This window comes from Polypterus senegalus, chromosome 4 (assembly GCF_016835505.1).
Source record: "Polypterus senegalus isolate Bchr_013 chromosome 4, ASM1683550v1, whole genome shotgun sequence".
Classification (NCBI taxonomy): Eukaryota; Metazoa; Chordata; class Cladistia; order Polypteriformes; family Polypteridae; genus Polypterus; species Polypterus senegalus.
In genome coordinates this window covers 133,229,463-133,257,208 of record NC_053157.1, presented here as the reverse complement: position 1 = coordinate 133,257,208, position 27,746 = coordinate 133,229,463, and the positions used below count along the sequence as shown (strand labels likewise).

At 38.3% G+C, this 27,746-nt stretch overlaps 1 protein-coding gene across 1 annotated transcript in view; it reads left to right on the top strand.

The window, feature by feature from the left end:
* Nucleotides 1-27,746, top strand: part of zmp:0000000660 (arf-GAP with Rho-GAP domain, ANK repeat and PH domain-containing protein 2) — a 446,729-nt gene that overhangs the window by 361,888 nt on the left and 57,095 nt on the right. Inside the window, exons 27-30 of the mRNA XM_039751270.1 lie at nt 8,407-8,535; nt 12,500-12,636; nt 14,416-14,498; nt 23,509-23,544. Of these exons, the coding sequence (XP_039607204.1) occupies nt 8,407-8,535; nt 12,500-12,636; nt 14,416-14,498; nt 23,509-23,544 (385 nt within the window). The remainder of the gene's footprint in view (nt 1-8,406; nt 8,536-12,499; nt 12,637-14,415; nt 14,499-23,508; nt 23,545-27,746) is intronic.

Sequence of the window (27,746 nt, the reverse complement as noted above, 5' to 3'; positions counted from 1 at the left end):
TGTGCAAGTCACATGACCTGGTGTTATATTTATAATCTGAGGTGTATAGAGTGAAGAGAAAATGAGATAGGGCTGTTCCATCTAGAGTGCCATTGTTGCTCACTTATATGATCAGATACACAGTCCTTGAGTGTGCCCAAAAACTAGTTCATTATCAGTACACCACAGGCACATCCACCTGCATTATTCTGAGTTTACTCTTTGAAAGGGATGGAAGGTTGGTCTTGAACTCAAAACACTGAATTCTGTGTCTGGTTAGGAGTATACATTTTCTGTAAGGGTTTTCCTCTAAATAATTCATTCCTTGACTAAACAAAGCAGCCCTGTTGTCACTCCCTGAGGTAGCAATGTTGATTCGCAAATTTTGCCACTTTCAGTATCAGTGCAAAGCAAGTTGTTATTTTGGTAGTAGTATTTACTACATATGTAAGCCTTAGTTCATTATTCTAAGATGTGACCCATGTGAAAGGACCACATAATTCATATATCACAACTTTTCAATCCAGCAGAAGTAACAAGTGAATTTAACGTACGCACATTCAACAAAGTAATAGTAGGATTACAAGAGAGAGAGTGTATGAGGGACCGAAGAGCAGCTTTGCAGTTTTTAATGGTTTACTTAGAGGACCACCTACAGGGAAACTCAAAAATATTAAACCTACACCCCAGTCCCTGAAAGAAATTACTAAAACCTAATCCCTAATACACAAAACAATAAATTATAATACTAGTGAACATGTATTATTATAAGCACAATAGTAGAAAAATAATAATAATAATAAGTGAAGCAAAAGGCAAGAAATGCAAAATAATGTATAATTAAATAAAATAAATCGTAAACTAGACCAAGAAACAAATTAATAAAAATAAGAAACAAATCAAAAATAGAGGAAACTAAAGAATCAACAAAAACCACATATTCTAAATAAATATTACAAAACTAAAACAACTCTAAAATGTCAGAATAAGAAAAAAAACAATAAAACCACAATTGCTAAGCCAAAACCTCAACCCAGAAGCCAACAGCCCGCAAACAGAAAATCTAAAAACCCAACCAAAAGAGGAAAATCAAAACCAAAATCCTAACTCAAAGATCAGTGTTATCATAAAATAAGTGGGGATCTGTGATTGTGCAATACGGTCCCCTGCTACCGGGTCCCATTGTGAGCCTCTACAACCAGCCACCACCAATAGTCATGACTGGGATGAGCTGAGTAGACGAGGACAAACACATCAAGCAAGGAGATAGTGAAAAGTGCTCAGGTGCTTTTATTAAAAGACAAACATACAAAACAGTGTTCAAAAAGTGCAGATGTTCCTTCTATAATAAATAATCCATAAAAACAAAGTGCAAGTGGAGATTAAAATTGAATAAATAGAAAATCTATTAAAAACAAATCTAAAACATAGGAAACGTAGGAAATTGTCTTTATCCAGCAAGCCTCGGTGCTCCTTTAAAAATCTGACTCCTCTTTGGCTTGTCCTCTCCGGACCTTGTGGTCTGAGGAGAATTTCGCCAGCAGACAACCTTCTTCTACTGGCCAGTGTCCCAGCTGCCCATCCTACAGCATCTACGGGGAACCGCCGTGTCCTGCTCCACACCCACTGCTGCCTTTCCAGGCTTCACCCAGTGAGAACATGCTCTGTCTTCTCACCATTGCCAATCTGTTGGCTACTCCCAGCAAGAGCATACTCCTGAGCATACTGGTCGTTCCTACTACTTGAATGTTCAACAGGTGTGACTTCTCAGCCCTCTCCTGAGCACAGGTCATTTGCTCTTTCCTGGAGCTCCACTTCCATCTGTCTGCTTCCTCTCATTACACCTAATCACTTTCTCTCATGCTCCTGCCTCTCTTTTATCTTTCTTTAACCTACATTCTCTCTTATTGTTCCTGTCTTTTCCTTTTTTTTATCTGTTCCTGCACTCCCCTTTTATATGCCGGGGAGTAGCTGCAGGTGTGATCGCCTGATTGAGGCCCCAGGCTAATAATGAGACAATCAGACCACCTGCACGTTCTGGCTAGGCAACGTATGGCTGGCCGACCTCATTGCACCAACCCAAGACAAGATGTACTCACAGACAACTGTTCACGCAGTTATTATTTGTTTATTAAAATAGACAGTTTTTCTGAGCCATGGACCCACTATACCACAGGCTCACCAAGGTTACTATGGATTGGAATACTTTTACACATCCTAAGTTTAACACCTAAGCACTGATTATGGCCTATCATTCATCAGTATTTCACATAGGCACTCACTAGCTCTTGGCCTAAGCAAGCCACATGGGTAACCCCTAAACACCTAGGTTATTGCTACTTACCAACAGTGTGTTACTCTCTGATCACTAATGGAGGCATCCCTCATCAGCTACTTACCCTATTAGAAAGAAGTGAATATCTACCTGATGCCAGGTGCTTGGTATTTACCTTAATAATTCAAGACGTATGTGCAAAGTGTAGTGCAGTGCAAAACACAGTGACCATCAACAAAAGCCAAGTTGTTAGGAAAAGCAGAAAAAAAAAAAACAGGAATTAATCTAAGGAAGAAATGTTTTACTCATGGATAATTATATATAGCAGCTCCAGTGACCTAATAATATCATTATTATTGCTTATTACTTGAGTGATGCCTTTTTCCAAGGCAGTTTACAAAATGTGAGATACAATTCGTTAAATTTATTTTGATTCTCCAGTTGGAGCACAGGCAGGTGAACTGACTTGCTCATGGTCATCATTATCAGTAGCAGGATTTGAACTCAGAGCCTCAGTGTTTGAAGTCCTAGGTCGACCGCACTTGGTAAAAAAGCCTACACATATTGTGTACAGAAAAGCATTTAGTTACATAGTATTGCTGATGTACCTAAGTAACCAATGGCACTATAACTGATACCCATTGTCTTACAAAATTTCCAGGGTGAAGTCCAGTAACACCGTTATTAAACATATAAACAACTACAAGTAATTTTCCACAAACAAGAGTATAATAATGATGATTTTGTGTAGTTAAATAATATATGCAATCATGATTTTTTTTTAACCATGCAAGATTGTTTTTTTTTCTCAGCAAGGTCTATCATCCTCTATAAAAATAAAATACCTGAAGCCTAGAAAAAACTCGTAATCCTGGCCCTCCTTAAATTCCTTCGCACCTCTCCATCAGCGTCTTTTGTTTTGTAAATGTGTCGATCAGCGCAAGCAGCCTGATGTCCCATGCCTCCACTTGATGGATCTCAACTCGGGCAAAAAGTTCTCCCAACTCAAGCCAAGGTTCCTTATCTGCTTATGAGGTACCTGGAGTTGTATAGGGCAAATAATACAGTATATCATTACAGTGGAACCTCGGTTCATGAACATCTCTGAACACGTACAAATCAGGTTAAGACCAAAAAGTTTGTCAGACTTTTGCATCTGTTCACGACCACACACTCAGTTGACAAACAAGCCAGTTTCCCTTCCGGTTCATACGTGCCGATGATTTACACATGTGTTCAGTCTCTCCCTATACTGTACTTTGTTCTCGGTGCATCACGCAGAGGGAAACTCCCTCAAAACTGTAACCTCCTCTCAACCTAGCTTCCTACTGTGGTATAGCGGGTCCACAGCTCACGTGAAAAAGGCCAGTTTTAATAAATGATCCCCGCACTCACAGCAAGGGGGCGGGGTGGTGTGTGGCCGAAGCAGTTCCTGAGGAGTTCGTGATTGGGGGCATTTCTCACCTAAGTACACAGGTGAGAAGCAGTCCGTATCCGTAATTGTTCCCAGGAGCTGCTGATTGCCACGACTACCACTCCTCTTCATAAATAGAAGCACGAGTCGGCTAAAGGGAAAAAGAAGAGAACAGGAAAGACCGGTAGGTTGCAGGAGAAGGCAGGAAGCAGGAGGAGAAAGCCGGTGCAGGAGAGAGAGAGAGAGCGAGCAAACACGAGCGAGAGCGAGCGAGCAAACACGAGCGAGAGCGAGCGAGTGCACGTGAGCGAGAGAGAGAGAGCGAGCGAGCGAGTGCACGAGAGAGAGAGAGCGAGCGAGCGAGTGCACGAGAGAGAGAGAGAGCGAGCGAGCAAGTGCACGAGAGAGAGAGAGCAAGAGAGCGAGCGAGCTGCTGAGCAGGGAGCCTGGGTGTTTGTTTCAGTGTTATTCAATGTTTTTACATTTAGTTCACTATTACACTGTGCATTTTGTGATATAATTAACTATTTTTGTGCTTAAAAATCTTTAAAGAAAATATATTTATATACAGTTCGTACGGTCTGGAACGGATTAATTGTATTTACATACAGTCCTATGGGGGAAATGACTTCGGGATACGACCAAAACGGGTTACGACCAGAGATTAGGAACGAATTATGGTTGTGACCCAAGGTTCCACTGTATTTGGAATACATACATTTCATGTGTGTTCCATGTCTACAAAGATCCGGGTAAGTGTAGGATGAAAGGAAATGCAAGGCAATAAATGCAGAATACATACCTAAAGTAGAAACTTTTCCACGTTATACTAATAATGGTGTGAAGCATATAATGGGTGAAGACTTTAGTCCAAATATCAAATACACATGTGCACTTTTATTCAAGAATATAACCAAAAAAAAAATTCAGTTTACATGTTGCTGTCAATGAGTTAAAAACCCAAGCTCAAATGTCAATCGACAGAAGGTTGACGTGTATTCTTGGATGGTGCAGAGGTAAGAACTTATAACCAAGTTCTGGGTTCGAATCCGGGTGCTCTGTGTTTTGGGTAGTGAGCTGCTATTATTATTACTATAATATAATAAAAACATTCATTTGATTTGAGTCTGTGACACCCAGTATAAATTTTGGCTACTAGTATAAGTTAGCATTTTATTTTTTACTAGCAAAATACCCGCACTTCACAGCGGAGAAGAAGTGTGTTAAAGAAGTTATGAAAAAGAAAAGGAAACATTTTAAAAATAACGTAACATTTGCTTTCTATTCGTTTGCATAAGCACAGTCCTTCACCAGCAATTATTTAATGTTAGCTCAGACCCGGCACTTAAAAGTTTCTGTCGCACTTTTGCTGTCCATTACAGCAATTTTAACTCTGTTACAAAATGATCCAAAGTCTTGTTTATACCTCGTGTCTTCTCATTAAACTTTTATCTCGCAAATATCATATTCGTCGTAGGCATGACAAACGCCAGCAGCAGCGTGTCTATGAACTTAATTTAAACTTACAGTTTACACCGTGCTTTGTTCCCACAGTAGCTGCACTTATGAATATGCTTGTACGTGTCACTCGCTTCATATTCTTTTGCTGCCTTCTCAATTGTGTAATGCATTTTTTGTTCAGCGCTCTTTGGAGCTCTTCCTTGTTCTCTACGTACTGCGTTCATAGTCAGTTCACGTGAGCCGCTCTCTTGTGTGATCTTGCAATGTCCACTGCTTTATTTAAAGTTAGCTAAGACCCAGCACTTAAAAGTTTCTCTCGCACTTTCGCTGAGTTTGTGCCAAACACTAGACCATCTCATCTTCGTTTGCATAAGCACAGTCCTTCACCCGCGAATATTTACCTTATATGGGCAGGCACTCAATTACGTGGGAGGCATGATAATGCGGGACGCATCTCTGCCTCACGCGACGACCCGAGCTACAGGCTATGGCCGTATATATGGTCGAAAGTAGGTTCCAGTTATGACCGTTACGCGTAGAATTTCGGAATGAAACCTGCCTAACTTTTGTAAGTAAAGCTATAAGGAATGAGCCTGCCAAATTTCAGCCTTCCACCTACACGGGAAGTTGGAGAATTAGTGATGAGTTAGTGAGTGAGTGAGTCAGTCAGTCAACAACAACAACAGCATTTATTTATATAGCACATTTTCATACAAAAAGTAGCTCAAAGTGCTTTACATAATGAAGAATAGAAAAATAAAAGACACAGAAAATAAAATAAGTCAACATTAATTAACATAGAATAAGAGTAAGGTCCAATGGCCAGGGTGGACAGAAAAAACAAAAAAAAAACTCCAGACAGCTGGAGAAAAAAAATAAAATTTGTAGGGATTCCAGACCATTAGACTGCCCAGTCCCCTCTGGGCATTCTACCTAACATAAATGAAACAGTCCTCTTTGGATTTAGGGTTCTCACGGAAGGACTTGATGATGATGGTCACGTAGACTTCTAGCTTTTGATCCATCCATAATTGTTGGAACATCATGATGCTTTGAGTAGGTGCGCCACCACCACAGAGAAACCAGAAAAAGAAACAGAAGAGAGAGTAGGGGTCAGTACGGATTTTAGAGCCACCATGAATAGTTATTATGATGAACTGAACATACAAGATATCAGGATTAAGTTAAAGTGAAGTTATAAAATGGCCATGTTAAAATAATGTGTTTTCAGCAGTGTTTTAAAGTGCTATAACAAAGGCGCTATATAGGCGCCTGACCCGACACAGAAAGACACGGAGGCATGTATAAAAAGTACAAAGACTTTTATTTTCTTCAGCTGTGGGACACATCTTCCCCTTGCCACACAGCCCAAACACAGTCCCAAAGCACAAAACACAATTCTTCACCTTGCTCCACCACTCCTCCCAGACAAGCTTCGTCTTCTTCCTCCCAACTCTGGCTCGTCGAGTGGTGGTGGCTGGGCCCTTTTTATCGCCCACCCGGAAGCGTTCCAGGGTGGGGCTGAAGACTCGTCCAGCCGGGCTGTGGGAAGCAGACAGCCCCCCCTAGCGGCCACCCCGGGCCCCAACCAAGCTGTGGAGGACCCCATCTCCCATGGAGCCCTGCGAGCGGTTGGGGAATCACCGTCGGCCAGGGAGGCTGCCACCAAGCATCCCGGGGGAGGTACTGGAGTGCCCATGGTGTCTCCCACGGAATATAAGCAGCAGGGGCGTCCCTGCCGGGCATGGAACCCGGCTGTCCTTTACAGTGTTCCACTGCATTAGCCTGGCGAGTTCCTATTGGCAGGCTATTCCAGATTCAGTATTCAGAGTCAGTCAGTCAGTGAAGGCTTTGCCTTTTATTAGTATAGATTCATGTGCTGATCGACACATTTGCAAAACAAAAGACGCTGATGGAGAGGTGCAAAGGAATTTAAGGTGGCCTGGGATTACGAGTTTTTTCGTAGGCTTCAGGGATTCTAGTGTTAATAGCAATGTTTGTGTATAACTGCATTTATACTATTGGTCACACAATGCTATTGCAGTTTCTAATCATTAGCACATATGTATTTCTGCAGCCTTTTTTCACAGGGAAACGTATTCTTGTGCAATGCATGGGAACAGTGGTCATATAGAGAGCATGTACCTACAAGTATTTCAGAAATGGTTCTTCTGTGCTCAAATAATTTGGCCTGGGAGAATAGCCACCAGCGAGGTTCCAGAAGTATCCTGTTTTTTTCAGCTTACAAAGTTGGAAGAAGTGAGCTTAGATGGTGTTCCCTCTCACCTGAAGTGAACAGTGTGAGACAGAAACTGTGGGGTCCTCGATTTCATAAGATTTAGGCTTTACCTTAATTCACAAAATATGCAGAATCATAAAATGAATTGTTCTTGATTGAACTGTAAGATGTTGCCCACCAGCAATGTTGAACCCCCCCAAATAAGGCCATGTCAAAATTTAGGCAATGGGGCAGTGTTCTCCGTGAGCACTGGAACTGTCATGATTTTTTTTTATTTTGAACATGAAAATGAACTTTTTTCAGATCAAAAGTTATTAAATGCATGCTGTAAAAGAGCAATCAGAAGACAACATAAAGGTTTGGGGTTTCCGGCCCCGTATACTGAAATACGATCCACAGTACAGAAATAAACAGGTCAATGTACATGAAAAAAAATGAATTCCCTAGTGCATGACAACCAAAGATGGCATCAGCGGACATTTATGGAGGAGGGGCCGGAAGTGGAGGAATGCTGGGAAGGAGCCGTGGTGGAAGATGGGATTGATGACGTCATGAGTAGTGGACGGCGGAAGGGCGGAAGTAGCGTACTGTGGGAAGCTGTAGGAGGGAGGCTCATGGCGGCGGTGCGTCTTTTCTTCTGTAAGAAACAAAAGGAGAAAGGTTAGTACCCCGCCACTCCCTGCTGGCGTATGTCCTCCCGAATGTATTAAGGTCTGTCCGCGGCCCCCTACTCGCGCGTGTGTAACAATGCATTGTATTTTTGTCATCATCACATTACTGTTAATAATTGGAAGATTTGAAGTTGAAAGCTTAGCAATGGAAGATGGAAAATAAAGGAAAAATAAGAACATCTATTACCAGACCAGAAGTGCAATGTTTTATTTTCTCATAGATCTCAATTATCTACTATTTTGCAATGTAATGCTTAATTAAATGTAATAACTCTGAGTTTGAATTCTTTCTTTTTTGCTGTAAATGCTGTACTCAGATTTTATTTTCTGTTTTCATTTCTGTCTAATTTTAATTTTCTGACAATAGAGCGGCCATTACATTACAGTGAGAAGGTCCTGGAGCAAGTCCTCACATGGAGCTCACTGGAAGAGCCTGGTTGTGCATATTTAGTGATAAAAAACTTCAATGATGCCAAAAGATATAAATCCCAACAAGGTATGTCATATTAGATTATATTATGCCCTGTAAATAAAAATTTGTTCCAATATTGTCTTATCCTAGCAGTTGTATTAAGTATTGGTTTATTGCCATGTCATGCATTTTGAAAACAAACATCAAACAACAATGATTTAATTCAATTTACTGTCATTATACCTTACAGTACAATGAAACATATTTGTTGTTGTCCCCACTGGCACACAAACATCTAGTAATAATATATTGCAACAACACAGTAGGGGTTTTACCTACTCAGGCTTTCATTACAAACCATTGAGTCAGTCACTAGTAATGCTTTTGAAGCTATTACTTTTAAGTTTGCACTGTTAGAAGCCATCCATAACGCACTTGTACTGTGAAGAACCAGCATCATAAGGAGATGCAAATTTGTATCTACCGACACCAATGTAACATGACTCAGGTTATATATTTCTCAGAGGTCTTACATTTTTTATAGTAACACAATTAATATATTGGCATATTCACTGCCATTCATGAAGGGAATGTTTTTGTATTTTTAAGTAGGTCTCTCTTATAAATGTGAAATGTTCATCCATAAATTCATATTTTTAAACCTTGTTAAAAAATTTACAGTGCATAGTCTTGGGAAGTTAAATTGTTTCCCTGCAGCATTGTTAGTGAGGCATTCAACTCATCTTGTAGCAACAGTCCATCGTAGTTTAAATTCATGCAAATATTCTCATTTACTCATACCAGGCTAAATCTGAATCACTAATTAGCACACATGTGGAAAGAAACACCAATTTGATGGAGTGGAGCAAATTCACACATACACAGAGGAACTACAGACTGCAAACAATAATTTACCAGACAGAGTTTTACAGACAATCTCTTAGAATTGTAAGGCAACCGTACTAACCACTGTAGTGCTTTTATTTACACACTAACCCTAAACCTTAGCCTCTGTATCATTGTAAAGCATCTTCACCTGACAAGCAGATTAGTAGTGCAGGAAAATGTTCATTTATTCAATATAACAGAAGTATGTAATACCATAAATAATACAGGCAGAGGTACAATAAATATTCAACCTGACCTCATGTAGCTCCAGTAATTTTAAGATGGTTTTTCCCTCCAGGTGACAAAAATTCTTTGTTGCATAGCCTCTCCAGAGGCAGGTCCACATCAGCTTATGTCATTTTTTCGTTATAAAGAAGAAAAAACATTCTAAATAGGTTTTTACCTAGTTTATATATGTATTAGGCATGCCCATCCTGAAAGTGTTAGACCATGTTCACCTTTATATGCACCACATTCACAGTTTTAGGAATACCTATAATGCAAAATGTCTGTAGGATTATTTTTTATTGTAAAAATAATATATTTTGTTTCACTAAAAATCACAAGAACAAAAAAATTGTGGTGCATCTCTTGGTTGTGCCACCTCAGCTTTAGTAACCTGGTTTTAAAGTTTTTACGTTTTCCTTGTGTGTTTTTCCATTTTCTCCTGGCTCTCAGCTTTAGTTTTGCATCTCAAATGCATGCAGGATAGATTATTTGGCAATTGAAAATCCCTCCCTTTTCAAAGATCCAAGAGGACACTGGGAAAAAGATCTCTCAATTAATATATCAGAAAAGGAGTGGAAAGTAGCAATGTAGAGAATTCACTCGAGCTTCATATGCGCAAAACATACAATTATACAACTTAAAATTATATATCGAGCACATCTGTCTTGACTAAAATTCTCCAAAACGTTTTCAGGGCATGATCCAACCTGCGAATGTTTCAACCAAGTCCCAGCCTCACTGGGTCAAATGTTCTGGGCCTGCACCAAATTAACATTATTCTGGGCAAAAATTTTGTCAGACAGCCTTGGACTCACAATCCCTCCTAACCCATTAACGACTGTGTTTGGGCTTCTTCCAGAGGGGCTTAAAGTGGAGAAAGACAAACAAATTGTGATTGCATTCACTACACTCTTGGCACGCAGACTTATTCTAATAAACTGGAAAAACCCAAACTCTCCTTTTTTAAGTCAGTGGGAAACCGATGTGTTATATTATTTGAAATTGGAAAAAATCAAGTACTCAGTTAGAGGATCCGTGCAGACTTTTTTCAAAACATGGCAGGATCTGATCAGTAATATTTTAAAATAAGCTCATAAAGCACAGAGAATTTATTAATTTAGGTATGTTTACAAGCTTTAAATTTTACGACGTTTGGCTCTCTTTTGGGGGTTGGTATCGATCTGTTCTTAACTCAATTTTTCTTTTTGTAAACACTTGATTGCTTTGTATGGATTGCAATAAAATTAATAATAAAAAAAAAGATTATTTGGCAATTGTAAAACAGACCAGTATGAGTAAATGTGTGCATAGTCACGAATATTCTATGTATTTTGTCCACAGTTGTTTTTTGTCTTCAGCCCTTTAGGATAAGTATTTCTAGTTTTCTAGTCAGGTAATAAAAACATGTAGTTTGGGTTATGTTTTTTTTTTTTCCAACATAAGTTAAAATAAACTGAATGCAGTAAATTGCTGCACAATTGTTCAGAGAAGAGGTCATAATTAAAATGTTTTTTAATATGTAAACAAGGCTTTTAATTATTTTTGATTAAATTTAACAGGTATGCATCAGAATAATGTTTAATATAATACTGTTTCAGCAAGAAGACTTAGTAATAGACTTTAATAATCAGAAAACAATGTAAAGTTGAAAAGACCTTAACCAAAGCACTAAGCTGAATGACTGTAAAAATCGAGTAGTATAGAGTGGCCTACCCCACAAATTAGTCTGGCTGTGATTCTTTTAAAATGAAGCAGGGTGGATTTGTTCCATACCACTCCAATTGTTCACTGTGCCAACCGTGACTTTGTGTTTCTGTCTTCTTGGATTTGGATGAGTGCACTTAAGGATGATGGGCATACAGTACTTCTACATGAAGCATAAATGTAATATACTATCTTTTACATGCTTAGTCACAGAACTCATTCTCATTTATGGATCAGTGCCAAATGGTCTCAGGGAATTGTGCAATAGGTAGGCACGATAATAGAACACATATACAGCTTCACAGTAGTAGATATTATACAGTATCTGCTTTGAACCGATTTTCGTCATATTTAGAGAACTGTAGCAAAGCATATAGCACATAGAGCAATATGATACCTAAGTTTTAGTTCTTCACATTTATTATTTGATATTTATTCCTTTTAAAATGCATTCTGTTACAGACACAGAGGTTTTTTTTTATTATGGCTAACAATATTTTAAAAGTGATATAAACACTCAAGAGTGTAATCAACCAACAAAGGAAACTGTGTGTATTCATTGAGCACAAAAATATGATTTAAATAGTTTATCCATTAGCTTCTAGAATGACATCCAAACCTCTCTCCTGCTGCCCTTTTTTATTTCTAATTACTCCTCTGCCAGTTGCAAATGAGCTGCAAGAGCAAGGCACAAAACCTAATAATAAAGCAATTAAAAGGTAACCAATGATTCAATTACCCTTTCTTAGAATTTTATATACAGGTGACAGCTCCTGCTGATATACAACAGCTTGATGTTGCTTTGAAGAACATCACGTGCTCAAAAAAGAAAAGAAAAACTATAATTTTTCATCCTTTGTATTACATTATAAACTGAATATAAAATGCATTATTTGTTTCTCAGCTACATACAACATAGGCAACCGTTGTCTTGAATCAACTAACCTGATACATTTATACTAATCTGAAACACTGCCTGTTTCTTGATAGACTTTTTTACTTAGAATTTTCTTTTTGTAGGCTCTGACTCTTGATAACTCTAAAAAAGAATACAAAGGATCAAGGAGGAGATCCATGAATTTTATTTTCTTTAAGAAATTGTAGGACTGTTTGGCAAGGGCACTGATGTTTGATTTGTTTTCATTGTGCATATCCATATAGAGCACATGCTTTAGCTACTTTCCAGGTACAAAAATGAATATCGTATATGTTGTTAATTTTGTGGCAGGAAACACTAAAGGATTCATTAAAGGAGGATATGTAAAAATCCGGGAAATGCCTTGTAAATTAATGTATGGAAACAAATTCCATGATCGATATATTATTTTACGAGATGAAAAGCTGCTTATCTACAAGGATATTAAAGTAAGTAAAAGGATACTTCTTACTAATTTATTTGTAGCATATACAATATTTATGTAAGACCTTGATATAATCTAATTATAAATTATAAATACTGTGTACACTGATACTTTCTTTACATATGTATCCATTGTAAGTTGTACAACCCAAAAGCAATAGAAAGTAAAAGATTTATTATTAGAAAAATGTCTTTTACTGTGATTTTCTTGTCTGCATTCACAGTTTTGTGCATTCAGTGCAGTGTATTTACAGAGCTGTTTGCTTTGAATTAACCTTTTTATTCCATTCTGTAAGCAAAGGAAAGCAGTGACCTGTCTGGTCCCTTTCAACAAAGATGCAACAGCATTTTTGTTGGTTTCTTTATTATCTGTATCTATTGTATATAAAACTAAATTTTTCAGAAAATCTGTTTGGTTTATACTTTCTTTTTGTCCTATACAAAATATATTATTCTATTTCATTTTGGTAGGCAGCCAATATGAAAAACTGAAATTCTTAACTGCCATCTAGACATATTTTTAACTTAATGGTGTACTCAGAATATTGGTTCTGACAGCTCTCTGTTTAGCCTCCCAATCCTTCTTTACTAAGTGATAAGTGTTTATAGTTGCATCTGAGTTACAACTTTATTTGTTGTCACTTACTGTACATATATTATATATTAATTTACAGTATATACTGTTTTCTTAGCTGACACAGTGGCACAGTTCAAATCCCAGCTCCTCCCTGCATGGAGTTTACATGTTCTCCCAGTGTTGCATGGATTTCCTCTGGGTGCACCAGTTGACCAAAAATGTGCAAGTTAGGTGGATACTGAATTGGCCTTAGTGTGTGGTTGGTAGGTGTGTACATATGTATGTGTTTGTCCTGTGATGGGGTGTGTATGTTCCTGCCTTGTGGCCCTATACTAGCTGTGATAGGCTCCAACACCCCCTGCTACCCTGTTCTGGAAATAGCAGTTTAGAAACATATAATAAAGGTCTTCAATTTTAATAATATTAATTTATGTGTACTACTAGTTCAATCAATACAATATTTAATTAACTCATTTTAGAAAGAGCCATTGGTATTTCATTTTTGGAGATATATGTTTTATTAATGCTTCTTGGTGCTAAGTTTAAAAACTGATATCATGATTTGTCCCCAGGGCAGTTTTAAATGTTTCCCAAGATCAGAGTTGCATTTTAAAGTAAGCATGTGAAGATATGTTAATAGTTGATGTGAAAATGTTATATCTACAAAAAGAAGAGATTTCTTTGAACAAGAACGTGTTATTTCTTAATTAGAGTAACTTCAGGATGCTTTGGAATATGCCTAACTAAGTGATAAAGGTGGAAATTAGCACAGTTGTTTGCCTATGTAGATAAACTACAAGTTCTTCAAAAAATCACTTGGAGATACAGAAATAGTTTAAGTATTGTAAGCTGTTTTTAACACTTTAGTTTTTTGTATGTGAAAGCACCTTTGCTAAAATCTAAAAATTCTAATTAATGATTTATGACTGTTGTTTCAGTATTGTGTTTTTAAATTGATTATGTGTCTTACAAAAACAAATTGTTTTAAATCAAACTTATTTTAGGAGGTTCATTTTAGAAAAAGTCTTTTTAAAAAGTACCATTTTAATTAAGTAAAATCAGTTATTTAAATGTTTGAACAGTATTATTAATATTTTACTTGAGAAACAGAGAATTTTGTGAATAGGGTGTTAATGTAAATGTAATAATGCATTTTATATGGTTGTACCAGTTTAATTAAATAATTTATATTTTTAATTTTCAACAGAGCACCAGACCAGAGAAAGACATCTCTGTGAAGTCTATCAAATGTTACTTTGGCATTAGGAAGAAAGTAAAGCCACCAACAAGGTATTTTTTTTTACTGTTGTTGTAGTTTTTTGTTATTGATTTGTTGAAAAGAAATAGAGTACAATTTTATCAATACAATAATTAACTGCAATTGTATATATTGCAACTTATACGATATTTAGTTTTCTTCTTTCGTCCAATAATCAGTCTGCTTCATTTCATAACAGTGCATAAGACATTAGGAAACAAACAGCTTTGCTCTTTATACCATTTCTAAAATACATAGAGATATGTTATTCCCCATAGCTCTTTAACTGATTTTGTTGTGTTCATCTGTGCAATTTGCACCATATTTTTTATGGCCAGAACACCAATTGCTGGTCACATGACATTGTGATCACGTGAAATATTGTGTTATAATATGCTGCCAATAAAAGTTGGCAGCACACAGTTTCTGATGTCCAGTTATTACATTGTTTCTCCAAACAAACTTTGTGGTAGTGCTACTTATGGAAAGAAACCCAAAATAGGGTGATAAGACTTCCAGATTGAAACCTTCTTTATTTTTGTATAATTGCCTGCATTCTCTTTTTGGCACTCAAAACTAAACTATTAATTTAGTTTGCCTCATGTAGATTTCAATGCCTCAAATGTCCAACTGAATTTACCTATCCCTTAATGGTGCCTTTTATCTCCCAGTTTTCGCTCAAAAAATATTTCTGAATACCTTTATCATTCTAGGTGTTCACAAGTCTGTTATAATGTCACAAGGAAACAAAGCCTGTCCTGGCACTCAAAGGTGGAGCCAGCTAACTACTTAAATCACCAAAAGAATGAGAAATTGCACACAACCCAAAATGTGTCAGAGTGAAATGTTTCGAACTAGGCCAACATTAAACCATATTAGACTGTACACTTTGTGCCCCCTCTCACAAAGTCCCAGGAATTTTTGAAAGGTGACAGCAAAAAGAATAATTTATATGAGTATTGGAAAAGAAAAGAAACTGTTTAAATAAAATTGCAAACTTCCTTTGCAACAGCAATAACAATTCAAAACAATTATTAACATACAGTATATACACATATGAAACATAAAAATTCATATACTTTTAATTAAATGAGAAAATCTTTGAGGCTTGCAGAAAGATCACACAAGCCCAGAGGCAACACATAAGCCAAAAATATGTAAAACAATACTGAAAAAGATTTGAATCACATAGAGTTTGGTATATAAATATTAGTGTTATTTAATATTTGTTAGTGTAAATATACATCTGTCCAATGATCTGTCGATTGTGAGTAGGCGAACCTTCTTGTGTGAAGCTGCAGATGTATCAGTTTCTTGTGTTTTTCTTCACTGAACTGATTTTACAAACACTGCTTAAGGTCTGGATCTCAGTTTCCACTACATGGCTGCCCCAAAATGCCCATGCAAACTGCCTCATCCTTAACTTACACAGTTTTACCTTTAGCACCTGCTTCACATGGCCTGGGGTCAGTGGAAACTTTATCTGCCACACCTTTTTCCAGTTCCATCACCCCAAAGCATTGCAGGCTGCAAAGGTAACAGTCTCTCAGCTGTCACAGGCATCCCCTCACTCTACCCCCTACTAATGCTGCACGGTACAAAAGATCCATGGATCACAGCCACAGTACTTTCCAGCAACTCTTCTGAAGAGCCAAATGAGTCCTTTATAGGACTTTGATGTACTAAAAACTTTAGGTGAGTCGGACAATAGGTCTTCTTTTTTTCCAGCTCCTGACTCCAGTGTAGCACTGGCACCAAGTTCCGGAATGGATCCTTTGTTCTTTACACAGGTCTTTTAGGTGGCTTGCTGTCCTTAAAAGGACTGCTCACTGTAGCAACCACAGTTGTGATGTTATACTAGCTCATACAATGGATGACTCATTCATTACAGTATTAAGAATTGTGAATGATATTTTCAGTACGGTAAATAGAAACAGTGGTAAGGCTTGACATGTTTAAAACAGGTCCACTTACCCAATCATTTATGTGTGTTGCGGGGACTTAAATTTTATTCACAAATTTCTACATTTGCAAGGGTTAGGGTTGGGTAGAGACTTACCTGTATATAGAGGTCATGCTGTTGTTCAGCCAGGATGCCATATTGTAAATATAATGGAGGATAAACAGGTAACCTGGCTGAACAACTTGCCAAGACCTCTTGCCAAGTTCTAAGGTGCTAGGGATGGACAAGCAGAAGCAGTTCCATCCCCAAAAGTTAGGTGGCAGTGGTCTGGTGGAGGCATCCCATCTTGGACACCCACAGTGGTTCATGGGAACTGGAGTCTGTAAGTGCAACCCTGAAGGAGAAGACAAAAGGTTCATTGTATGGTTTTGGATGTGCTTAAAGTGTGTGGTGGATTAAAATCCTTTATTTGAACCTGTGACTGTTTTGGGTATTATTCGGTCTGGGGTTTGGTGCACATTGGCACCCCCTACCAGAGGAAAAAGATTAGACATTGTGTATCCGGCCCGGACACAGACAGGCGGACATGTTGTTTTCCACCACCACACGTTTATTTTACACAATATTTACAATTCAAGTGCCACACAAACCCCCAAATGTCCCCAAAGTCCTGGCCAACACACAATGCCTTTCTTTGGGCCGCCTCCACTCTGCTCCTGCCTCGTCCTGCTTCCACCCGACTCCAACTCTGGATGAAGGGAGACGGCCTCTTTTATGTCATCCCGGACGAGCTCCAGGTGCGTCCCGGTATTCCTCCCTGGACACGCCCCAGTATGGCGGAAATGCCGGCTGTTCTCCCGGAAGCTCTCCGAGTGTCCCTCTTCTTCTTCCCCCCAGCACTTCCTGGTATGGCGGAAGTGCTGAGGTCCATGGTCACTAAGGCATTGGGGCGCCCCTTGGCGGTGACCACGGGTCCCTACAGGGTTGGGCTTCCAAACCCTCTACCCGTGGCCCCCAAAGCAACCAGGATGGCGGCCTCCACGTGATCCCAGATGGACGCCGCCCACTTCCGGTCCCTGAAGGCGTCCCGGCCGGGTCGTCGCCCCTGGTATCCTTGACAACATATAGGAATCAAAAGCAGTATATAGCATATTAACACTAGAATCCCTGAAGCCTATGAAAAACTCATAATCCCGGCCCACCTTAAATTAATAATTGACAAATATTCTTGAATAAAAGTGCACTTGTTTTGTTATACTTTTGTGAAAGCGTTTATTTGATATTTGGACTTCAGTCTTCATACATTATACACTTCATGTCTACATTTCGTCAATTATTACTAAAATATGAAAACCGTTTCTTTTTTAGTTAGGTGTTCAACAATTCTTGCGTCACATTTCGTCCTACAATTTACACAGATCGTTGTAGACACGGAACACCCTCAAAATTCTCGGGGGTTACGTTCCTATAGCAAATTGTGAGAAACCGCAAATTTTGGATGTGGTTAAAAAAAAGCCTATTTTCATAGTTTAAACCCTAAATATGCCCAGCTTAATAAATTACCTAAAAATAAAGAATGTAAAGGTAAACCTGTATACTGTACTGCTATGCTTCCCGCAATGCTAGAATGTAAAATACCAATGTTACCGCTATATGTACTGTAATTCATGCAAGCACGTTTTGATTGCCAGAAGCCTTAGATGGTTCAGTTCGTTTCGGCAGCATCTTGGCTTTAACCCTTAAACTGCTCATACCTGGGAGTTAATGCATCCCTGGACACCAAATACTTTTTTGCTGCACTTTAAGTAAACGTCACAATTCACAAAGAAAAAGTGACATTTTTTTCATGTAAAGAGCATCACAATTACTGCAACACTGATCATTTTACACACTGCTAATGAACTGTAAAAACTATTTAAAAAACTACTGGAACAATATGTACAAAGTGCAACTGACGCCATGGATGAAACACAGTAACTGAGTAACTCTAGTCATTGAGCCAACTGTGCTTGAACTGGCTACACGCAAGCATACAGAGGTAAGCGCTAATGCTTGCAGGCTAGTCTAGTGCAGCGGATCAATCCAGTGAGGCTGCAGTACTGCAGCGTGTCACACTTGGGTCACAGAATTGCACAGAAACACAGGAAATTGTAGAGACAGGAACATATTCAAACACTTCAAACAAACATATCTCTTTCAGAAGTAAAAGGAGCTCAGTATGCCGTTAGTTATCGATTAAAGAATAGACAAACATCATAGGAGAGCACAACCCCCAACAGGAGCAGAGAATGTCTGGGGGAGGAGAGAGAAACAAAGCAATCAGCCAAAAAGGACAAGTGCTGTTCAAGGTTTTAAGTAAGCGTAGCATCACGTGAGAAGCATATCACGCGACAGAGCAGCCGCAAGGAAGCCCAGCAAGTAAGGGAGCAATGTGAAGGTAATCTATCAGTGTTTTTAAAGAGAGGGTTTTAGAAGAGCGTCTGTGTCTTTTAGGGGTGCGTTCAGCCCCCTTGCTCACAAGGGTCTGCTGCTAAGATTCACACCGTTGAGAAGACATTGATTTATTTTTATGGTGGAGATTCCAGGAACGCACCCAGCCTTGACCCGACCCGCACCCACTTACAAACAGAGACAAAAACAAAGCAAACCGGTAATCAAACAGCAAATAAAGAATGTAATGAAAACAAATAAAATAAGAAAACAACGATACCACCCCTGTTCCCCTTACAGCGATTACATATTAAATACAACAAAGCACAAACAAAACACACGCAGGAAATCATGAAAAAGTTCATGAAAACAGCAATGGATGAAATGTAATGATGAAAATAGATAGTCCAGAGATCCACACGTTGAATGGGAATGTACAGATAGTCCTACCGGTAGTTCCTGAAATGGTGAAGACGGGTTCAGGAGCGCTCCTTTCTTTGCAGGATGGCCATGAATCCACTTACAGTCCTCATGTACACAGGCAGATGGCAGAAAATCCAGACGCACGAAACAATACATGACAAAATGAATAAGTACAGGTAACCCAACAGAAGGCAGACAGACAGGAACTTGAAACACAAATTACAAAAGCTTTTTTTTTGCTTTTCGTCACCAGACCCCTTTTTAAAAACCGCGCTGACATCCTTTGACCTCAACAGCCCCAGCACCCTCAGCAGAAGACCAATCAGAGCCACTGCAGGAACTGCTGGGAGTTGCAGTTTCAAATTCTATTGGCTACTTTCACCATCCCAAGCCACAGTTTTCTCTAAATTTGCTTCCTGTTCTCTCTACAGTACAGTATTGCCACGAAAAAGCCATACAAATTGCGGAGGATATTTGCGGTTTCCGCTAACAATTATTAGTTAGGTACTAAGAAAAAATCCGCAAATGACTGAGGCTGCGAACTCTGAACCGCAACTTTGCAGGGGTCTACTGAATTACAGATGACAATATATTATTTACCCTTTACAATTCAATGCACCACACACCCAGATAAACACACTTTAGCTCTGAGAATCTTCTCTGCAACTTGAGGTATGTCTGTGGGAGGGGGAATGGGATAGCAGGCTGCTTGTGCAGATTGACATACTGTAGTTGCAAAACAAAAGATGCTAATGGAGAGGTGCAAAGGAATTTAAGGTGGGCTGGGATTATGAGTTTTTTCGTAGGCTTCAGGGATTCTAGTGTTAACCCAGTATATGCAGGCTTGAAAAGATGAATATCCAAATAATGAACACAATCATTAGACAATCACCCCCAAAACCCACCTACACCCCTCCCCTTCTCATTTGCTATACAGTATATTGCCTTTGATTCCTGTATGTCTAATCACTTTCCTCTGATGATGACACCTGGTAGGTGTTGAAAGCCCAGGAATAAAACACTATTTCAAGATCATCTGCTGGGCCATGTGCCTCATCAGTCTGGTGAATTGACTCTGTTGGAGATGGCTCTAGTAAATACTAGATTCCTAGCTATGAAAACATTGATTTTAAATGTTTCTTCAACTCATGAGGATTGGACTTTTTATTTGTGACCGAAACATGGCTAACTATCGATGAGTTAATCCCTTAATAAATTAGTACCCCCCAACTGCAAGTTTTTTAGTTCCCCAAGGTCTACTGGTCAGGAGGAGTGGATTAGTGACAATAGTTAAAAGCTCTTGTTACTGTCACCAATTAGTTACTCCTGGTTTGAATTATAGTATACCTGATATTTTTTACTTTGGCACAGAGGGATAATTTGCACTGACTTTATCCCACTCCATGAGCTGAGCTGATCCAGCCCAGGATCTTTCCCAAGACTGAGAATAAGCATAAGGCCAGGACAGTAGATTTAAGCAGAGAAATAGGTCTCACTAGATCTCTTTAAATGCCTAGTCATCTGTCTTTCACACACACATACTCTCTGCACAACTTCTCAGGATGTCTACTCTTTTCCAGATCCATGTAGTCCCAACGGAATTTTAATGGCAAAAGTGCCACTGATAATGTTATAAAATTATATTTTGGTGCGAGACCAATCCTTGGGTTACTTCTGACTATTTATTTTGGGACAATGTGCTAATACTAGTCTATTTACATACAGTAGGAACAAAAATGTATGTACCTAAGGTACTTGTATATTTCATCCAGATTTTGAAATAAACAAAGAAAGGTCATTTTGAAATTTCTTACTGGATTTTAAACTGAAGTGGCAATCTGAATGCTAAACAAAGGCAGCAATGCAAAGGATTTTAGTAATTAAAATTGATCATCCTGAGATCCCTAAACCATGCTAAGCATAACCATGCCAATACCTATAATTTAATTGAAATTACCCGATAAGATAATTAAGCACATTGTGCTTCATAATTATCCTGGTTCACTAAAAGAACTGAGCATCTGAGTAGCCGGTCCTTCCAATATTACTGTTGTGATGTGACTTTAATTGTGTTCTAAAATGTGTTTGAAATACGCATAATTCAGGTCTTGGATGCTAACATATGCTTTAACCCAGATAGTTGGAGGACAGATATTCATCCTGTGAGTCTTAATGCTCATTGAACTGATAAAGCATATCTGCCACAAATGTCTGTTAAACATGTTAAAGAATGTACTGGACCACACTCCATAGTGGCTTTTGTATTAGCCTTTGTCAGCATATTAGAAAAATGGAAAAATTCCGTAAATAGAGCATAAAGTAGTATAGCAAAATTGTGTATTTTTACTACTGGTTTGAAATTCATGACTTTTATAACATCAACTTTCATTATATTTTGTTGTAAGAATAATCTGATTAGGGCTAGAATACTAACTGTCCATCCTTCCACAACACAAAGTTTTTTGTCCTTCACAAAGATTTAGGGGAGCCAAAGCTAAATGATAAGCAGCAGTGAACTTCGGATGGATGTCCTACTGCCTGAAGACACTCTCGTGCACATATAGGGTCAATTTAGAGTAAACATGAAGTTACTAGGCAAATCTTGGAGAATGGGAGAAAACAGAGTATCTATAAATTAATCACATGAATGTTTAAACACTGCATAGACAGTACCAGGCTGAACTAAACCAAAGTTTCTAGAGTTGTGAGATTCCAGTTTCATCTGATGATATAAGAATATTGTAATAGATTCAGTATTGCAAGATATAACTGTGTAAATATCTGTTAATATTTTATCTGCATAACTAGGTTACAGTTGACAGGTTTACAACATACTAAGTCTGTAAAATTAACAGTTTCATTTTTGTTTAAATGGTGGATTTCTGTTATATTATTATTGTAATTTTTTTAACTATTTGTTTTATGTGGATAATGTGTTTTTTAAAATTATGATTTGGTTCAAAGTAAAAACAAATGTCCAGTTTAAGTATTTGTTTTCTATCATTAAAATGCTTTAAAGCAAGAGAACATTATTGAATAATTATGTGGCAAGAAATATAAATAGGATAATAGAAAAAATGGTTGGGGGATGATTGAAACAAATGGATAATGGAAAGGTATGTTTTATATTATTAATGCTTCAGTGGTTGTATGTGAAACTGTAATAGTCACTAACAGGCCATCAACAAATAAGTAAGTCTCTGGAGATATATAGGGAGATATTTAAATGAACTGCTAAAGAGTAGAGCTATGAATTTAATTAATTCAGTGATCCAGTTCTGAATTTGTTAATAATGTGTTAGGAAAAAAAGAAGAACAGTATGCTTCAATAGAGGCGAAATGTTATCACTCTCTTATGGAACATCTGGACTCACAAAAACTAAAGGGAAACAAAAACAAGAGTAATGTATATAATTACAAAATGAAGGTAGTTAGTTTCAAGATAATCATGGGATGCATCGTTATATAGAAATGAATATGAGAAATATTTTGCTAATACTGATTTCTTATTTTTCATTCTTCAATAACAGAAACTTTGCTTATTAAACTTGTAAAACTTGTATTGCAAAATTCATTCAAAATGTTTAAGGAAGCTTTCTTATATTAGTTACTAGAATCAATATTTAAATTATATTAGTTAATGCATTTTAGAAGATCATTTTTAATGTATAATATAGAAATAAATGATTTCTAACATTGGAAAATTAATAAGTCACAGATCTTGTTTGCATAAAAATTATATGCATTATGCATTTGTGAGAGAAGTAAGCCAAAAAAGGGAATACAGCACAAAGCATAACTCTTTCAGCATAAAACATTATAAATGATTTCTCTATGAAATCTGTATTGTTCATTTTTATAAAAGCAGTCCTGATAATTTTAAATACATCAATGTTATTTTATATGAAGACACAATTAAATACATGGTACTGTAGACTTCCTTTTGAAAAATAAATGGTAGCCTGCTTACATATTTATGCTAACTTTCACATTTCACTTCTTTTTTGTATTATATGGTATATAATAAGAATTTACCTAAACTGGGAAGCGTATGTACTTTGCAAGCTCATAAACTGTAATGTTTAACTTTCCTGTAAACAGTGCTAATAGATTTCAAATAATTGATCGGTAATTGTCAGTAATTAGGGGGATTGCCAGAGTTATGGAATGATTAAAAATTGATATTAAGAGCAAAACTTATCAGTAGGCTGAATTCTATTTCTGTTTTTAAACTCAAAATGTACCTTTAATATACCATAATTTCTAAAATGTTTCCATTTTTACAGTTGGGGATTCACAATTTTTGCAGACAAGCAACAATGGTAAGATCATATATATTGATGCAATTTTGGTTGAAAGTAGATGAAACATTTTTATTGTACATGTCACATACATTTTAGGCTAATTGGGTAAGTGTGATGAATACTAAAGCACAACTGGAATTAATATTGCATTGTTCTGGTTCTTTTCTTTTAGTTTTCATAATCTAATCTTACTGTAAATTTTAATACTCTTTTAATACTCTCACTGTTAATACAAAAAGAACTCAGAATATGGCTGTATTACAACTAGATGAAGTAAAAAAACAACTAGAAAAGATGCAAAACCAACAAGGAACCATGTCTGGTTAGACATTACTAGGATCAATCCATGAGTACACCCAAAACAAGTATGGCAAATTGTTAGATAAAATTCTGATTCATTTTTGGACTTTTTATAATTGGGTCAACTTCCACTTGACTAACACATTTATATGAGGAATTCTCATTCCAGATGATGTCTTTTCACCCCACCGTAGATTGACATTATTTACATCATCTATAAAATGTAGTGATGAGAAGTACATTGCAAGCATCCTGTTTTTTTAAGCAAGGCAGTGAGCGTTGGAATTGTGTATATGCACAAAGATACATCTCTTACAAAGTCTAGTTCTAGCCCTGCAACTGATTGGTTCTTTTCTTATTAAAGCTATAGCCCCTAATCCCCACAACCTTGAGATGGATTAAGCAGGTTTGGGAATATTTGTGTGTTCATGTGTATCAGCATAATATAATTGGAAACTTGCAAGCAGTGTTATCTGGGCCATATAGTTTAACAAATCATAAAGCATTATAGCAGAGCTCATTAGACTAAATTTTTAAATTTAGTTTATTTGGTTTATGTAATGTTCATATTGAATATTAAAACACAATGAACGCACTGCTACCATGACAAATGTCAGCCATGATAAAATACACCATGTATTTCAGAGTGTTATTAATATGTTTCCATTAAAATTGACTCTTCTCTGGCAGAACTGATGAGTAGTTTGTATTTCCTACCATAATATGAAACAGGTGATTCACAATCAGAACCGCCACGTTCATCGCTTAGTAATTGATGAGTATTAGAACTGTACTGTATTATGTTTTGAAAATGTGAAGACCTTGAGTACAAGTGCCATGTGCCCCATTTTCGTGTAGACCCTTTTCTATAGCATACTGCAGCATTATCTTTTTCATAATTTTCTATGCACACAATGCTTAATAGCTTTTAAAGCATTTATCATCTTTTAAGTTTGATTTGTGCTGCAGTCAAAAATGCAACAAGCTATGCAACCAGACATTGAGAGAGAGAGAGATCACCCCAGCCTTTCCAATGATTAAAGTTACATGAACTCTACTCATTCTCCAAATCATTGGCTCCAAGTCTGCTTCATTAAAATCTAATAGTTTATCAGTCTAAACCCTCCCCTCAGGTTAAGAGTTTGGGGGTTTTACACATTCCAGCCCAGATCACAGACAGACACAGGACACACAAGTGCCAAAACACACACGGTTTTATTTACAGTTCTTCCTTTATAGCACCACCAACAGTGCTCAGTCCTTTCTTCTCTGTCTCTCTTTTCCTCTCTTCTCCTGCTCCATCCACTCCTCTACTCGCAAGCTGTGTCCTCTGCCTCCCAACTCCGACTCATTGAATGGAGTGAGGCGGCCTCTTTTATACTACACCCGGAAGTGCTCCAGGTGCTCCCTGATCATCTTCTGGATGTACTTCTGGGTGTGGTGGAAGTGCTGCATGGGAACCCAGATCCTCTTCTGGCAGCGCTTCTGGGTGTGGTGGAAGTGCTGCAGACCAAGGCTCCGGAGCTGTCCAGGCACCCCATGTAATCCCGATGCAAACCAGTGGGGCTGCCCTCTTGTGTCCCCAGGGAGGTCCTGCTGTTGACATGTCCTCTTTCCCGGTCCTCTCCTCAGAAGGGTGTCCCGACTGTGCAAGGCCCCTGGCTATCTGCCACAGGGTTATCTTTGATAGAACTCTGCCTTTTAAATCCCATATCAATAATGTTATACAGTCATCTTTCTTTCATCTCCATAGCATTTCATCCATTCAAGATAAAAAAAAACAAAATCTTAGTAGTTGGCATGTTCTGGAGACACAAACTACCTGCAAATCAAATAACTGCAAAAAGCAAAAAAAAGCAAACAGTGCTATTAAGTGCAACACATGTCAACATTTCAGGAGCATAAATATTACATGGATTAATACTTAGTTCAAAGGTGAACGGTTTAGCTCTCTTGACAACGTTGCATCTTAAAGGCACAAATCAAAACAGGAATAGTACTTTCGCTCAATAAAAACCTTGACTTGGAAACCTCTCCTAAAAATACAGGATGCTTTACCTTACTCTAGGAAAAATAATAAGCTTTATAGTTATTCAAAGAGAAAATTGTAAAATATATAAAACACTGTATCTCAGAGTAAAAAAGTTGCATAACTACATGTTGTTTAATCATTGTAACTTAAAATAACACTAGTTTAGATAGTTTGATCTTTATTTCACTTTAGAATTTCACCTAATATATTGTCATTTTCTAGTGCAGTATCAAAAACATGTGGTTTTGGCCAGTGTTTTGCTCTTTACCAGAACAAAACATCTTACCTATTGTGACACATAAGTCGACATTTTGCACCACAAAGATGAGGCTGAGTCTCAGTACTTCAGCTAAACCAGCTTGATACAACTCAAAACAAGAACAGCAATGTTATTTATTGCAGGAGGATCTACCAGTATACTAAACACAGTCAGCTTGTAGTTGTTTCTGTGGCGCTGCGAATCTGCTGTAGCCTCTGCGATGGACAAGCAACCCTCAAAAGATGCAGCAGTCACACTTCTGTGTGTTGTCCCACTGGGTAGGGTTTCAAAAGAGGTAATTGTGCTTCTGTGTATCGTCCCATTAGGGAGGGGCTCAAAGAGAATGTTCACCTGGTCTATGGTCCTATAAAGGGTCAACTAGAGCCAGTCATGGTGGACTATGCAGAGGTCGCTAACGGAGTCCAAGTACACCGTGGCCCTAAAATTGACCTACCTTAACAGCTTGGGGAAGACTTGCAAGCCGCATACCTGGGCCAGATCGATGGCCATGGTTTGTGTAGGTGGGAGGTGCACTCCCGAGCCAGATGTCCCAGTTGATCACAGCGAAAGCAGCTGCATTTAGTCCACACTATGCTGTTCCCACGATGGCATCTTCCACTTGTGGAGCCAGTGACCCTGGAAGTCTGTGCTGGCTGGATCGAAAATGGGAGTCAGGCCTGGGTAGCCCCATTGTTTCCAGGTGGTTTGTGTGCACTCCAGTCTCCAGGTCAGATCCAGCAGCAAGTGGATGTTGTTCCGTAGCATTTTATCACAGATGCTGTCGTCTGTCCCGGCCAGTACTGCATCAATAGCGAGCTTATGCACAGTGCACTCAAAAGTGTCTCCACAGATCCAGCTTTGAAACAGGTCCTCTAAGCCAGAAATTGTCCTTGTATGGGGTAGTCCGGATCAATAAGCCACAGACGAAACTGGCGCCCCTTGCCCACTGGGCTTACAGTTGTGGGGAGGAGGATCTGTTGCTTCAGGAAGTCATAATTATCAAGACTTTTGGGAGGGAGGTTTCGCATGACTTGTAGGGACTCCTCGATTAAAAATGGGGCCCTGATAGCCAGGCATGCTCCTCTATCCAAAGACATCAATGTTTACGTGTGCTCGAAGCAGAACAGGAAACACTCTGGGTTGTCCCAAGGATGCCATCTCTTACCAGAACATCTCTTTGAAAAGCGAAGACCGGAGTGCCCTCAGGAGCCTCATTTTTTTCCGCTGGTATCGAGATATCATATGCCTCCTGGGATTCCATTGGTGCAAGACCCCACTACTGGTACCATGTGACACACCCCAAAACATTAAGGCTGAGTCTCCGTACTTTAGCAAAACCGGCTTTATTCAACTTGAAACATGAACAGCAGGATTATTTATTATACTATCCTATACATAGACTCAGCAAATGGGAATAGTTGGGGCCAGGGCAGTGGCCAAGCTGTACTGTTCCCTGCATCAGGTGCTTATAGTGTGACTTCGATCAGCTTGCAGTTGTTTCTGCAGTACTATGCACTTGCACTGCGAACCTTTAGTTGCCTCAGCAACAGACAAAAAGTCCTCCACAGACGTGGCAGTCATGCTTCGGTGTGTTGTCCCTTTGGAGGGGGGGTCCTAAAATAATTCAGA